General features: G+C 31.5%; 2 protein-coding genes and 1 long non-coding RNA gene across 3 annotated transcripts; 2 read left to right on the forward strand and 1 right to left on the reverse strand.

Moving 5' to 3' along the window:
* Window positions 1-1,412: 1,412 nt before the first annotated feature.
* LOC118442688 (ATP-binding cassette sub-family G member 4) lies at window positions 1,413-10,065 on the forward strand. The gene is made up of 13 exons (XM_035868593.2): window positions 1,413-1,822; window positions 5,688-6,006; window positions 6,857-7,040; window positions 7,175-7,298; window positions 7,395-7,540; window positions 7,631-7,754; window positions 7,851-7,965; window positions 8,080-8,208; window positions 8,294-8,412; window positions 8,520-8,688; window positions 8,765-9,021; window positions 9,133-9,266; window positions 9,416-10,065. The coding sequence occupies exons 2-13, from the start codon at window positions 5,766-5,768 to the stop codon at window positions 9,636-9,638; spliced, it is 1,965 nt and encodes a 654-aa protein (XP_035724486.1). The 5' UTR covers window positions 1,413-1,822; window positions 5,688-5,765; the 3' UTR covers window positions 9,639-10,065.
* Window positions 10,066-10,612: 547 nt separating this feature from the next.
* Window positions 10,613-13,404, reverse strand: LOC118442689 (uncharacterized). Its single transcript, XM_035868594.2, has 2 exons — window positions 13,262-13,404; window positions 10,613-13,074 (listed from the first exon to the last, which is right to left on the reverse strand). Exon 2 carries the CDS (start codon window positions 13,070-13,072, stop codon window positions 11,174-11,176), a length of 1,899 nt encoding a protein of 632 aa, XP_035724487.2. The 5' UTR covers window positions 13,073-13,074; window positions 13,262-13,404; the 3' UTR covers window positions 10,613-11,173.
* Window positions 13,403-15,882, forward strand: LOC146872247 (uncharacterized). The gene is made up of 3 exons (XR_014983539.1): window positions 13,403-13,556; window positions 14,153-14,221; window positions 15,839-15,882. It is a non-coding gene; the product is annotated as an uncharacterized LOC146872247 (long non-coding RNA).
* The last annotated feature ends 10 nt before the right edge of the window (window positions 15,883-15,892 follow it).

Genomic DNA, 15,892 nt, shown 5'->3' on the forward strand with positions numbered 1-15,892 from the left:
CAAAGGAAAGATTTATATGAAAATTCATCCATTATAATTAAGGAATGTGCTTTCATCAATAATGACAACGTGTGATCATCGTGCATGTTATTTTTGTAAATTTTATTTCCCTTATAAAAAGAAAATAACGATATAGATAATATCGCAATAATATCGCAGCCGGCACGTTATTATTAAAGTACACGAGAAATGTTTAGACAAGAGTGTGTATCGGTAAAGTAGTTTAACGTATTCTTAATTATCGACATTATCATCGAAAACTTTTAACGAATGATCCCTAGATGGGGCTTTATATCGATTCCCGCCTCTTTCGAACATAGATTTTTCTTTGTTCATCCGTTAGTCACATATTTGAAAATAAAGAAAGAACAAAAAGATAGAAAATCATCGTCACGTATTACGTAGAGCGATTAAGTTATTTTCATGATACTAAACGAATTTATCGAAACGTATTATAAATTGTTTTTCGAACAATCACGGTTTTCGTGAAATTTTTTATTTGACGTCCATTATAAAAAATGAAAGAACAAATGAAGTTTTTATTATTGCAGATCGCTTACAGTAGATTAAACATTATCTCTTGTCAGGAATATAACTTTATCGTCGGAAAGAAGGAAAGATGGTTGGGAAACGAAAAATTTCTTTCTTTTTTTGTCCTTACTTGGTTCTTAACCTAACCTGAACGATCTTTCGTAAATTGGATTAAATTGTTATAAAACAATTAAATGACAATTTGTTCGATGTGAGATATCGCGTCCGATAAAATCATCCGTAAATCATACTATTTAAGGTCTAGAAAGATTTATCGGAGCTAAAGTGTTCGGTAAAGGGTCTATAATAGATGATTCTTCGAGAGAAAAACCGATGAAACAAATTATATATTAGTTATCAATTCTCAAATTCTAATTGTTCAATGCGACGAACAAATCAGAAGAAAAAAGAACTTTTACTGGAAGAGAAGTATAAGAAATATAATATAAAGAAATGATAGAAAAAGAAACATATAAGTACTTCAATGATATTACTTTGAACAGAAAAACATATAAGAGGACGATACCAGTGATTAAAAACGATCAAAGATAATGGACAATGTATGTCACAGATATATGTACGATGACGTTATTTATGGGATGATATATATATATTTACACATTATATATACATATATATATATATATACACTACATACACTCACACATACAGTATATATCGACTCGAGTACAAAGTTTTGAAATCGGGAAGAAATGGAAGATGGAGTGGGGTAGAAATTGTTCTTAAAGCATGTCGTGGTAAAGCGAGTAAAAGAGATAGAATCGAAGCAAATAAATAACGTGACAGAGAGAGATAGGCAGAGAGAGAGAGAGAGAGAGAGAGAGAGAGAGAGAGAGAGAAAAAGTTAGATAAAGAGAAAGGAACGAGCGTGTATGCGATATTCAGTTGGTTTGAAGTGTTCAACGCGTACTAGCTTCTCGCTCGCGAAAAGAGGATTAAGTCGATATAGAAAATATTCCTTCTATCGGAATTTTACGAAGGAAAACGAACCTTGAATCTTTTAAACGTTGCTTATTGCATACGTAAGCAAATTCAAAAGTATTTTTCGAAACGATTTGCTTTTTTACACCTCCTTTCCCGCCATTTTTAAAGTTCACTCTTTCGTTTATACGTACTATCGTCTCTAAGTCATATAAGAAGTTTGCAAGACAAAGATAACACACAAAACAGGCGATCTCGTGAAAGTAACGGCCAGGGAACGGCCGCTTAACAAAGAGAAAAAGGATGCTATTGTGTTAAAACGTATCCTACTTAGGATCTAAACATTTACGTACGTACAACTCTTTATTTTCTTCGAACGTTTTTAATTGCATTTTATTTTATATGTCAAATCAAAGTAAATATTTGGTAACGTGTTTTTTTTTCTTTTTCTTTTTCTTTTTTTTTCTTCTTTTTTTTTCTTTTCTTTTTTATTCCTTTCGTAGCAAAGATCATGAGCTGAGGCTGTCTCCTTGTGCGACAGCTAATTAATATAATCCTTCTTCTTTGGAAAAGAGAATTACAATCTCTCCTCTTTTTTTGTGCAAAAGTCTGTGCAAGCAGATTTTTTTTTCTTTTTTTTTAGCATCCACGAGATCTTTCGTAAAATTGTATATAAAATGTAATAAATTTATTTGTTATAGAAGCAAAATGCATTAAAAATATGATCGGTATTGAAGTGAACGAATGTTTATCAAGTTATGTCGTATTTTGACGTATTCGTCGTATTTTTTATATAAATCAAATTTATATAAATCAAAAATTATTTCAATCGATCGACCGAGCAAATTAGGCCGATTTCTCTCGTCAAATGACGTTCATCATATGACGAATGAAGATATATGTAAAAGATATTTCAAAGATATCTCGTTGTAAGGCTTGATTTTGTCTAATAAATATAATAAGTATTTAACTCAGTTCGTGTTATCAAAAAGCAATATATAAAAAAAGGAAAAGAAAACATTTGATTTATTGTATTTTGTCAATAAGTATCTCTAATGGATCACAATAAGAAAATCATATTTCTATTAAGAAAAAAGGATATGATTTTTAATTAAAAATATAATCGTGATCATGTTTAAACGCTTGAATAAAATCGACATGATTTTAACATATGACCTTTTGAAAATGTTGCTAACCATACTAGTGTTTATAATGGCGATATCTGTTAATCGTTTATTTGAGAATATAATTATATGCGATTATGGATATCTAGTTTTTGATGTTTGTCAATTTTCACGTATTACGTAAAGATCGTACATGTCATGCGTACGAAACGTCATTGGTAATTTTACAAAAATATGATATGTAACAATTTTTTAAATCGTGAGATTAATAAACGATGAGAGGAGATAAATAAAAATAATAGAATCGTTATTATTGGGTACGCGAACCAACCTATTCTTTTTCTCTCATTCGTATCGATATTCGGTGGATCATTTAATACGCTTAAATGGTTAAATGCAATATTAGCGTCATGTACGAGAAGATCTTTAATAAAAGACTTGCAATAAGATGCTGTGAGAAAATTATAAGATAGGATATTAGTCATTTCCTTTCAAGTTAGATAATATGATCCAAAAGCTATCTATTATATTACTAATGCAATTTAGTTTCATGTAAAGTAAATATCGTGAAAGAGAGAATATCACATGTAGCATAATCAGGTGAGAGAGAGAGAGAGAGAGAGAGAGAGAGAGAGAGAGAGAGAGAGGACAAGGTTCGTTTCATAAAAAATTGTTTATTGGCATATACTATATCATCATATATAAATAACAATGCACCTATATTCTATATACCTTTATAGTCACTTTTCTATTACCACTTTTACTTTAATTTCTATTTCGATTTAGCGTAGATATTTTCTTAAATAAGAAAGAAAAAACTTATTCCTCAAATCGTTCGTTTTCCTGTTTTGTTGGTTAACCCTATAATTAATCATTAATGAGAGCTCGATAAAACTACTCACGATTATTGTCGTTTTAAGAAACTTGTTTCTTACGTTGATTTATCTAAGTACTCATTCTTAAGTACGTGCAACTAAGTACTTCAGCCTGAAAATCTTTTGATCCGGTTTTTTTCATTCGATCGATCATAATCACTTTTTTTTCTCTCTCTCTCATTTCCTTTTTTTTTTTTTAAACTAGAAATAATCATATCCCTATTTTTCTACAGATTAGCGAAAAAAGGAGAAAAAAAACGTTTAAAGAAATTTTTGTGTGAAAGCACAACTAACGCTTCTTCTTTTCTTACTAGGGACACAAATTGCACTTGTATACGTAAAGATACGTAAGACGAGTTGACTCTTTGTGATAGAACAATGAAGTAATATTTAAGATGTGATCAGCCTTTCCTGTAGATCATCCAGGCTATATAGATTTCATATTATTTTCATTCATTTCATTTCATTTTATTTTATTTTATTTTATTTTATTTCATTTCATTTCATATCATTATATGAAATATAGATATTGTACGAATATGTAATAATTGACTAAGGAGCTATAATGTGTGCGGGTGTGCGCGCGCGCGCGTTTATATGTGTATCAGCTTTGTTCCGAGAGGAGAGTTCGATACATATCAAATCTAAGCAAATGCCATTTGTTACGTACGTCCTATGGTTTCTAAAGAATCAATGTTATCTAACATGAAACAAAGCCAATAATTGTCCTCCCGGCTTTCTTTTACACACATATACACACACACACGCACACACACGCGCGTATTTATTTTATAATAAGGAACGAAGAGAAATTCTTTTGTCGTAGAGGTAATTCCTTTGTCCCGAATATAACAACTTTACTTTTTTTAAACCAATAAGGAAAATTTTAAACAATAAGTTTTTTATGCTCTCATCATTTTTATGTTTCTTCTTTATGTTTCTCTTTTATATTTCTCTTCATATTTTCCTTTCTTGCCTAATGAACTTTACTCGATCAGCCAGCTTTATTTGTCGTATATGCATTTATATATATATATATATATATATATGCATATATATGTGACATTATACTTGGATAGACACTCCTACGTGAGGGAAAAAAACAGTGTAGAAATAATGACCGACACGGAATAGAAAAATTCCATATGACTACATCATTGCATCTCAGTTTTTTGCATTATAAATTATGAATCGATAGACAACGGTTTAACATATTTTTATTTTTTGAACTATTAAAAAAAAATGATTAATATAGTATGGATTGTCATTTGTTTTTTTTTTATTTTTATATTATTATTGTTTGTTCTGACGTTATTATCATATGTAATATATCGTAAAATATCGTAACTTATGAAAACGTCTAAGTTTTTATTTGCAATTGGTCTATCTTTTACATCTACATTATTGACAATTGATTTTTCAACATTTTCTCTTAGCAATATATATATACTTCTTTGTAACTTATTCATATACTTTTTGTAGCTTATTATGTCGAAAGAAGGCATACATAATGAATTTTTTTCCTGCAATTAATTTAATGTATCCCAACTTATAAAAGACTGAAATCCATGCACTCATCTACCTTCTCCCCTTTCCCCCCGTCCTTCTCCCTCTTCCTCATACGTCTCTTTACAATCGTGCAAACAAGATTACTCTTATCTACTCATTTGTGAACGCGATCCTACATATCCGATTATTATTAATAACAATAATAATAACGCACAAAGGACAAAAAATGCGCTCTATTTTCTTTAAGTTTTCTCCCACATAATTATACATACATATATACATGGTATTTCTGTCTAATTATAAGCTTATCTAATAATAATTTAAGAATATTAATGACATTATTTTAATCTATGAATATTAAAACGATCGAAGCAATTTGACTCAATGACACGCTTATCAAATGCACACCTGTATTTAATGTAGATAACATAATATCATCAATAATAAATAATCTTTTTTTTTTGATGATTCACTCGATCAAGTACAGAGAAAATTCAAATGATCCGCGATGAGTCTTGAGTCAAAGACCCAATTGTTTTTTCTTCATTTTCATTGACTTTTAATCTAATCTTATCGTATAATCTTTTCGCATACCTAACATTTTTGGGTTTTTTCTTTTTATTTTTTTTTCTCTTCTTTTTTCGTAAATCTTCGATCGATATAACAGTCAACGAATAATCGTTGGAACGTATATATGATATTTCAGATATTTATGAGAAAGACGGAAAAAAGTTGGCAAGAAGAAATAAAGACGACATAAAACTTTTGATATTTGGAGGCGATAATGGAGGTTCTGATACACGAGGCCTCGGACAAGCGTGAAATTATTGACGGCAACGGCAGTTCTTCCATTTATATGCCACATAATGGCACCTTAAATAGCAATAAAATGACAACGGTGGACAGTAAACAAACGGAGGAAAATGATTTAAATACGTCTTACGCCACGGAGATTAACGAAGCGAACATGGTCGATATTATTTTTGAAAACATATCTTATAGCGTCTCACTTGGATTCCGAAAGGGTATATACCATATTTTCTTTTCTTTCTTACGTCATATGTGTATGTAAACTATTAACAGTCATACGCGTATGTAAACTATTAACATAGCGAACGGTTCCATATTTATTTACAATTTATAATTACTACTCACTTTTATCCTTTTATTTAATCATAATTTTTTTTTTATTTTTTGACATAGATTTAATATTTTTTTTTATATCGTTGAAAAAAACGATTCAAGGACTGGCGACTCTAATCGATCGGTATTATGAATATAAAGTACTCGATTCACAATTGTAATTTGACAAACTTTAATCCTTAAACATCATTCACGATATTTTAACAAGGTACTATAATAACGTACGTAAACCTATGTACGTTGCATATTTAATTGATGATAAATATTTCTTAAAATTTTACATAATGCAAAGATTAAAAATATATGAATCATTTATAGTCATAATGCCTATTAGTTAACTATAATATTTTGGTAGTCCTTAGAACGCATAATAGAAGAAAGAATTTTTTACATTTTTATATTGGAAATAAAGATTGAAAAAGAAAAAGGGAAAACAAAAAAAAAAAGAAAGAAAAACCAGAAAAGTAGGACAACGCGTATAAATTTGTTTATTTATCTCCGATAACAAATAACGCATTGTCTTTGAAAGCTCTAATATTATAGGATATATAATTGCGTTAAAAAATAAGCAATTTATATTACAAAATAGGTAGAGTTACATTAAACCCGTTCGATTTAATTATAAAGTTTTCAAACGATCTCACAGTGAACTTTGACCGATCGGTCGATCGATCTTTCGTCGTCTGTCGTCATTCTATTATATTTCTTCTTTCATATTCTTCCGTCCATCAGGTCAAAAGGAAATTCTTCATGGAATTAGCGGTATGCTCCAAGCGAAACAACTAATCGCTCTAATGGGACCCTCAGGAGCTGGTAAATCAACATTACTCGACGTTCTGTCTGGCTTTCGAGAAACCGGAGTCGAAGGAATCATTTATGTTAACGGACGAATCAGGGAACTGAACTCTTTCCGCAGGTTAGATGTATTCCAATCGGATTAATCCTTTTATATTATATTTAATAAAAAAGTCAAGTCGATCGAATGATCGGACGTTAAATTCAATGATTATTTTCAATCGCACGATCGTTTTTTCCTTCCTAAATTAACAGATGCACAGCGTATATTACTCAAGACAATCGTTTAGAATCATTACTCACGGTGATGGAATCTATGAGGATCGCTACAGATCTTAAATTGCCAACGAATATGCAAAAGTATCAGAAGGAGACGATAGTAAGTGTCAAAGATTTTTTTTTATTACATACATAGATAATATTATTATTTTCTATTTATAATAAGATATGAATAACATATTCAATTTGATAATAGATAGAGGACATACTCACGACCTTAGGACTATACGAACATTTAAATACGAGAGTAGGAAAATTAAGTGGCGGACAAAAAAAAAGATTATCTATCGCTTTGGAATTGGTTAATAATCCTACTGTGATGTTTTTAGACGAGCCGACAACGTAAGCCTTTCCAATTATTTATTCTACGATTGACGTAACATACGCGATATACGGTTGTTTGCTTTAAAATATATTGAATATTATTTTCAGAGGATTGGACAGTTCGTCGTGCATGCAAGTTGTAAACCTTTTAAAACTTCTTGCCAAACAAGGAAGAACGATAATATGTACGATTCATCAGCCTAATGCTTCTTTATTTCAAATTTTTGATCAGGTAAATTAATGATATAAAGAAAATATATTTGGAATGATTATATGGACGTAACAAATGGCAAATTAAATAAATATACCTTTCAATTTCGTTTCGTAGATCTATGTTCTTGCCCAAGGAAACTGTCTATTTCAAGGATCCACCAAGAAATTAATTCCGTACTTGAACTTTATGAAATTACCTTGTCCGATCTATCATAATCCTGCGGATTATGGTAAGCAATGTCTTTCCCTAAATTTCATTCCGCCCTTTCTTTCTTTTTTTTTTTTTTTTTTTTTTTCTTTTTCTCAATTTACTTTTATTAAATATATTAAATCGATTATAACAGTGATCGAATTGGCGTGCGGTGAATATGGCGAAGAGCAGTTGAAGAGATTAATAAACGGCTCGGACAATGGTCGACTGGTGCAATGGTTTGAAAATCCTCAGACATTGAAAGATGCGAAAGCGTTAAGGGGTATAATCATTTTTGTACAATGCATTACCATAGACCTTATCCAAGTATATGAGTTTGCAATTATTTTATGATTGAACGTTCGCAGCATTGCACCCATTAAAGAAGCAAATGGTCGATTCAACTTCTGAGTTACAGGCTACGCCGTTGATTTATCAAATCAGTGTCTTATTGAAAAAAGGTTTCATAATATCCAAGAGGGATCAGGTAAATATATTAAAAAAAAATTTTCTTACTTTATATCTTAGAAATTTTTCCAATAAAAACATTTGTTCATCCGTAAAAATCCATTAAAATCGTTTTATATGTTGCAGACATTAACTCATCTTCGTATCACAGTCAACATCATGTTGGGATTAATGCTTGGTTTGGTATTCATTCATTCGGGCGAGGATGGTGCTAGAGTATTGGATAATTATAATCTTCTCTTTGCGATACTTATACATCATATGATGACAACGATGATGTTGACTATAGTTACATGTAAGTTTACTCCTCGTTAATATATATGAAAATGCATAAATTCAGAATTTTAAGAATTTTCAAACTTTCTTTTCAGTTCCCATGCAGATGGAAATTCTAATTAAGGAGCATTTTAATAGATGGTACAGCTTGAAATCGTTTTACACGGCGATTACAATAGTAGATATACCAATTTCCGTGGTCTGTTGTATACTCTTCTCTATTATAATATACTTCATGTCGTCTCAGCCGTTGGAAATTAGTAGATTTTTCATGTTTTTTACAATTAGCTTATTAGTTACTTTTATCGCTCAAGGAACCGGTCTAATGATAGGCGCAGTATTAAACATAGTCGTAAGTATACGTATCGCTATTTTCTCAACTTCTTATCAAAAAATTGATTAAATGATAATAATTTTAAGACAATCATGCATAATCGTTTTAATTAATCTTTTTTTTTCGTAGAACGGTACTTTCATAGGACCAGCTTTATCGGTACCATTAATGATGTTTGCCGGATTTGGAGTGTCTTTGCGTGATTTGCCAAATTATCTCAAATGGGGTAGCTACGTCAGTTATCTAAGATACGGATTAGAAGGGTATATTTATATATATATATGTATATATATACATCTATAATGTATATGTGCGCACGCGCGTATATATACACATAACATGCATGCATTTACGTCTATGTTTTATCTTTTACATAATGTTATACGAAAGACGATGTTCTCGTTGATTTTAGATATGTTAATGCCATATACGGAATGGATCGTGCAACTTTACCTTGTAAGAGTGACAAGGAAACTATATACTGTCATTATAGATATCCTAATAAATTTCTATCGGATATCGCCATGAGGGGTGATCAATTTTGGAACGACATCATTGCCTTATCCGTAATACTTTTGATAACACGTTGCTGTGCATACTTTCTACTCAAATGGAAGATCTGGTCTCTGCGATAAATTTATGAAGAAATACTTTATCTTTTTTTTTTTCTTTTTTTTTTACTTTTTTTAATTTTATAAAAAATTATTCGTACTTTACGAACTGAAGAGTATCAATCAACGTACTTGTATTTACATGCGACTTCAACTACGTTGCGCTCGAGTATTTAAATTATAAGTAGCACGAAGTTAACAGTCACTTACTCAGATTTTTAATTCCAATCAAACAGGTCTCCTTTATACAAATACATTTTCATTACCTTTTATATAATTTATTCCTTTCAAGTTATCAATTTCAATTATATATAAACGTACGTATGTATTATTGTATATGTATATTGAATTGCATCTAACACACAAGTGCCGTTACAATTAACAAACGAATTTATTATAATAAAACGATTTTAAAATTATTTATTAATTATACTCGATAACAATGAAAATGAATTGAATTAGATGTTAAAATATAGAATATATTTTTTAACATTTCATTACTTAGGTAATTAGTAATAGTTGTTATTGTAAATGCAAATTCGTATTTTTTTAACATTTTGTTACTTAGGTAATTAGTAATAGTTATTTTAAAAGCAAATTCGTATTCAAAATGGCATTTATATAGGTAGATATTTGGTATAACATTTTATAGAATTTTGATACTTATTATCTTTCTTAATTATTGATTAAGCATGATTTAAGTGTATAATAGAGAAAAAAATCTTATTACTTACTTGTATGTTTTTGTTTTGATCATAAATGTAGTAGTAATTATTACAATTTTAAACTAAATTAAATATGTGTTTATTATACTTACCTTTATTACATAAAATGTGATTGACCAAGTCAGTATTTTTTTTCTTTTTTCTATATTGTAGAGTAAGTTCAAACGATCCTATCCAATATCATGCGTTCGTTCTCACATTCTAAATATGAAATTAGAGCGGAACGGATTGAATTGCAGAATTTTTTTGGATACTTGAAAGTTGCAGCACATGTAGTCTTTTTCAAAGCATTTATTTAAACAAGATTATTATTTTTGCATGACGAAATCTTTTATTTAGTAAAGAAATGCATTGCTCAATTCTTATAGCAGGGTACACGTTCGAAGAATGCGGAAGTTGTTGCGAAAACTTGTCGTAAATTCTACGTCGAAACAAGAAAAGTTGCGTTCATATTTCTAATAAGGTCAAGATTTTTAATTGATCGACGCTAGAACGAGAATATTGTAGATATTTATATTTGTCAATTTATTTCCAACATTTCTTCTTACAACTACATAGAATCAATAGAAGACATAAAGATATATATATATATATAAAGATATATATATATATATATATATACATATATATATATACATACATATATATATATATATATATATATATGTGCGTTTATGGTATGTATATAGTATGTATATATATCGCGTCACGATGAAACTTTACCAATTCGCAACATTGATCGTTAGATGAAACTCTATTTAAAACGAGGTAATTAAACGTCGAGCTAGTAACATCTAATCGAAGATGTTTTAAATATTCGTAACGTGAACACGTTTAAGCATCTTCAAACACACCACCGTACATAGACTTCAATTGATTGTCATAAATATAGAGAAATGTGCCTTTTTCAATGTTCAAACCATAAAGAGCTCCATTCTTAAGATGTTGAAAGGGATTACCAGAGATATCCAAGATTTGTAAACCAGCGAGATTTTTGCAAGAGCCCTTTTCGATATTCGATATTTGATTGCCAGAAAGGGAAAGATGTTGTAGCTGAGGTAAACCTTGATAACTATCGCCATTGATGGTGGTAAGGGTATTGTTGTTTAAATACAAATTACGAAGATTCGGAAGTTTAAAGGCACCTTGGGCAATGTTTGATATTTGATTTTCGTTTAAGGATAAAGAGTATCGCGGTGTATCGACGAAGCTACCTTTTTCCAAGCTTTTTATTTCATTGCCATCAAGATTCAAAGACATGAGAGATTTTGGCAAAAGAGGAAAAGTATCTTCGGATATAATTGTAAACTTGTTCGTGATGAGATTTAAGTCTTGAAGTTTAGTAAGGTCAGTAAATGTATCCTTATCGAGTTTGCTGATAAGATTTTGATAGAGATAAAGCGTCGTCAACATTTTCAAATCCGAGAAGGCTCTTGGTTCGATCTCGGAGATACGATTTCTGGTCAATATCAGTACAGGAAGGTTTTCCTGGCCCTCGAAAGCGTTGTTTTGCAGCTTAGTAATCTTATTATTGCCCATATTAAGATAAGTTAAACGTTTTAGATTCGAGAAGTCACCACGATTGATGGAGACGATTTGATTACTAGTCAGAATGAGTTGGGTTAACGTCGAGGGCAAAGTATGAAGAAAATTGAGATTGTCAAGCTGATTGTCCGCGAGAAAAAGGCCTTCCAGATTGGTTTTATTGAAACTGTTATCCTCGATGGTATCGATGGAATTAGCCTTGAAATTAAGACTCTTCAGATATCGATTCTCTATCACGTTCTTCCACAAATGACTAATCCTGTTAGCAGCTAGATTGACATACTCGACGCTCATTGGCAAATCGTTGAGTACTTCTTTGGTAATCTCGGTAATATCATTGTCGGATAAATCGATGGAACTGACCGGAAAGGAACGGATCTTGTACCAACCTTCTTGGAAGGATTTAATACCCATATTACGAAGCTCGAGTTGTCCCTTCTTGTGATCGAAGGTCACCTCTCGGCATCCTCCTTCCAAAGTTTCGTTATTATCGATATCGCTGATGGACGTTACGACACCGTCATCCGTCATGCTGAGCTTCGCTCTGGGATTTTCCCCGAGTTGACCGTTGATATCTCTCTGATACCTTCGGAAAATCACATTTTCCTGTTCCAGCTCTATTTCTCGAACTTTTCTATCGCTCGCTTCTATCAATCTCTCTTTCTCGTTATCATTGATTTTCAATTGATTTTCCTTTTCATCGTCCTCCTTTAGAAACACATTTGTGAAAACGTTTGTATTTATGCTCCAAAAGATGTTACCCTCGGTTAAAATCTCGACAGATTTGGTTAAACCAAAAAGATATCCCCGTCGTAGATGAGAAATCGGATTGTAAGATATGTCTAATTGATCAAGATTTGTCAATCCGACAAAAAGATTTTCAACGTTTACGATTTTGTTTCTAGCCAGAGATAAATTCTTCAATCCGGTTAAGTTCGAGAAGACGAAATGAGGCAAATCTTTCAAGGAATTGCCAGCCAAATTCAATGTTTTCACGTCAGTAACGTACTCGAAGGCATATCTGTCGAGCTCATTCAGTTCGAGATTCGAAAGATCAACGGTGTCACTCGGTTCGATGAGTTTAACATATTTCAACTTTCCATTCTCGATGCCAAGATCATACTTTTTATCGAAACTTTTTAATGGAATCGCTGTTACCAGCGGTAGGATAAGAATAAAAAAGCGCATATCTATAAAAGATAAGAAATGATCTTAGAACTCTATATCGCAAACTTGTTGCTTTTTCCAATTTTCAATTATATGTTGTCAAATGAACACGGTCTTTCGTATTTTTTCTATTAAAACGTATCGATACATATAATGGCTACACGTATTAAAATAATCGATATATAATAGCACTTTTATTATAGTACTTACCGTTTATGAAATATTTTTTCCAGAATTGTCAGAAAATCCAATAAGGAGTTAGAATGCGAAGGAAGAGAAATCAGTTCGCGTTGTTCAGTTCGATGAAGAAGGCGAATAAAGACTGGCAAGCGTTTCTATTCTTGGCACAGGATGAGCAAATGCAAAGGAAGGATCTGGTCTCTGGTTCTGGTCTCTGACAAGGTAATATCAGAAGATGCGAGAACAGGTCTTGTACGGTTTTATATATGCGCACATAAACCATTAAACAAGCATAGACGTAGATACGCGAAGGAGAAGAGTGGTGGTGAGTATGACGAATGGTGGGAGTTTATTCGGAATATGAGGAAAGATAAATTGGAGGAAAACAAATCGCCTAACAAGAGGAAAATATTTGATAAATAAATCGTAGGAAGGGGAGAATAACAAAGATATTTTTGCGTGTCCTTTTGGAATTCTTTGGATTCAATCAACACTCAAAAGGACTTTTTTATTCTTCCTCTTCTCTTTCTTCTTCTTCCCCTCCTTGTTTCTTCTCGTCAATGACTCTTTGTAAATCGATTCTCGTCGCGTATCTTGCCCCTTCGTCAAGAGCCGTAAGGTGCAAAGACCTTTTCCTTTCCCATCCCATCCCATCCCATCCCATCCCATCCCATCCCCTCCTCTTCTTTTCCTCTTCTCTCTGGTTCTCTTCTTTCTTCTTCCTGTTGCTCGATCGAGCATCGAGTTCGAAGCTCATCATATCCTAAACGATAACAAGCAATTCTGTTATGTATTCTGATCTTTCGGAAAGATGGCACATGGATACACTTTAGATTATAATCCAATAGAATTATTCATCAAGTATTTTGCATTAGATAATCTACAATTTACATATCGAGTAATTCTTATCTTTTTTCGTAGATGCTAGAAAAGAAGAAAGTCTTATGAAGGATGGCGAAGAATCGGTGAACGATCAGAGTGAACGAACGTGTATGAAATATTAATAACTATATCCAAACTTGTTGTTAAAATAAGACGAAAATGTGGTACCGAATGTCGATCAATTTGTTCGTAATTCACCGTGAATGAGATATAAATGATTTTTTTTTTTAAACGATCCAAGTTCAAGATAAATTCGTTGACTTTGAAACAAAAAACTCGAGATTCTTTTATGAGAAACGTGCAAACATATGAAATGTAAGAATGCACTTAGTTGAATGTGATCCTTTTTTCTGCCTTTCTCGTTTCTTTCTCGTGCAATTCTTCTCCTAAGGTCATTGTACTTCCGGAAACGAAAAGAAGACACTACAGAAAACTATCTCTAAATATCATACTTTATTATATACGTCGGAGCAATGCCGTGTAGCTAGCATTCGAGGGGACGAGTAACAAACGAGCGTTCGTCGTTCCTTTGAATTTCTATAATAACAATTCCATCTTTCTTCGACATATTATCCCACGGTGTAATGTATTTGATTATTAAATGATTACATTAAGATTAACGTCGTGCGATGAGATTTTTATTATACAATTATCATAATCATTAAAGATTAATCTCGGCAAACAATCTTGACATATATTTCAACTCGTTTGCCATGGTTTATTGTCTTCGAAATGGCTTTGATTTAAAAACTTGTTTGTTGCATATATACCTAACGCGTGAACTATGGGGACGAGGAGTTAATTTTATCAGAAAATTGAAACATTCTCGTAATGAAGAAGTGAATACATTATTTGTTTTTCACTCTCACTAACACGAGAAAGCAGATTATTCTTCGATTCTTTTCTCTCTCTATCTCTCTCTCTCTCTCTCTCTCTCTCTCTCTCTCTCTCTCTTTCTTTTACACGTCCTTTCTATTTAATTGGATCATTAGATTGGTATTGAATGATATTTACTGTTTGCTCGATCAATAATAATGTTTATTCGAAATGGAAAAAGTTAAGATTAAGATGAAACGATCGTGAATCTTCATTTTCAATAGACTTACGGTCAATGAACTATAAAATAACCAAAAAGATGGATTCGTGGGTCGAAGATCGAGTTGATGGGTTGGCCGTTTAGAGACAGCTGTTCGTCTCGACGAAGAGCAACGTTCTTGTCATCAAAGAGCCCTTCCTTTTTCTTTCCTTTTTCTCTTCCTCCTCTATTAAAACAAAACGAATAAAAGAGCAGTCTAAAAGGCTTTAATATAAATCTTTCCAAAAGAACTTTTTAAAGACCTAGCTATACCTAGTTATATTTCAAATTTGTAAATAGAAAAGAAAGAAGAAAAGAAAATGAAAGAGGAGGGAATGAAATGGAGAGAATAACGAAAAGACAGTTTTCAAAAGATATCTTGGTTGTGTTTATGTATCTTGGAATCGAGTGTACATTAACGGTTAATCTAAGAAAGAAAAGGGAGAGAATCTAAGAAAGAAAGGGGAAAGAAAAAGGGAGAAAGAAGAAGTAAAAAAAAAAAATTGAAAGAGAATATAACAAAATGGAGTAATAGGAAAGATAGAAAAGAAAAAATATATATATATAGAAACAATGAAAAACTTAATAATCAACTTCTTTCGAATAATTATATCCTATTTTTCAAGTTGTTTTTCAACTTTTTATTACAGATGAAAAAGAATTATGTCGCAAATTCTAATTTTGAAATTAGATCGATGGAAGAG

This window comes from Vespa mandarinia, chromosome 24 (assembly GCF_050613455.1).
Source record: "Vespa mandarinia isolate Hongniang chromosome 24, ASM5061345v1, whole genome shotgun sequence".
Classification (NCBI taxonomy): Eukaryota; Metazoa; Arthropoda; class Insecta; order Hymenoptera; family Vespidae; genus Vespa; species Vespa mandarinia.

Bases quoted from the DNA above. Each gene is read 5' to 3' on its own strand.
- LOC118442688 (XM_035868593.2), top strand. From the start codon at position 5,766: ATGGAGGTTCTGATACACGAGGCCTCGGACAAGCGTGAAATTATTGAC. The intron at 7,041-7,174 runs GTTAGATGTATT...CTAAATTAACAG, and splicing joins GAACTGAACTCTTTCCGCAG to ATGCACAGCGTATATTACTC. The intron at 9,022-9,132 runs GTAAGTATACGT...TTTTTTTCGTAG, and splicing joins GCGCAGTATTAAACATAGTC to AACGGTACTTTCATAGGACC.
- LOC118442689 (XM_035868594.2), bottom strand. From the start codon at position 13,072: ATGCGCTTTTTTATTCTTATCCTACCGCTGGTAACAGCGATTCCATTA.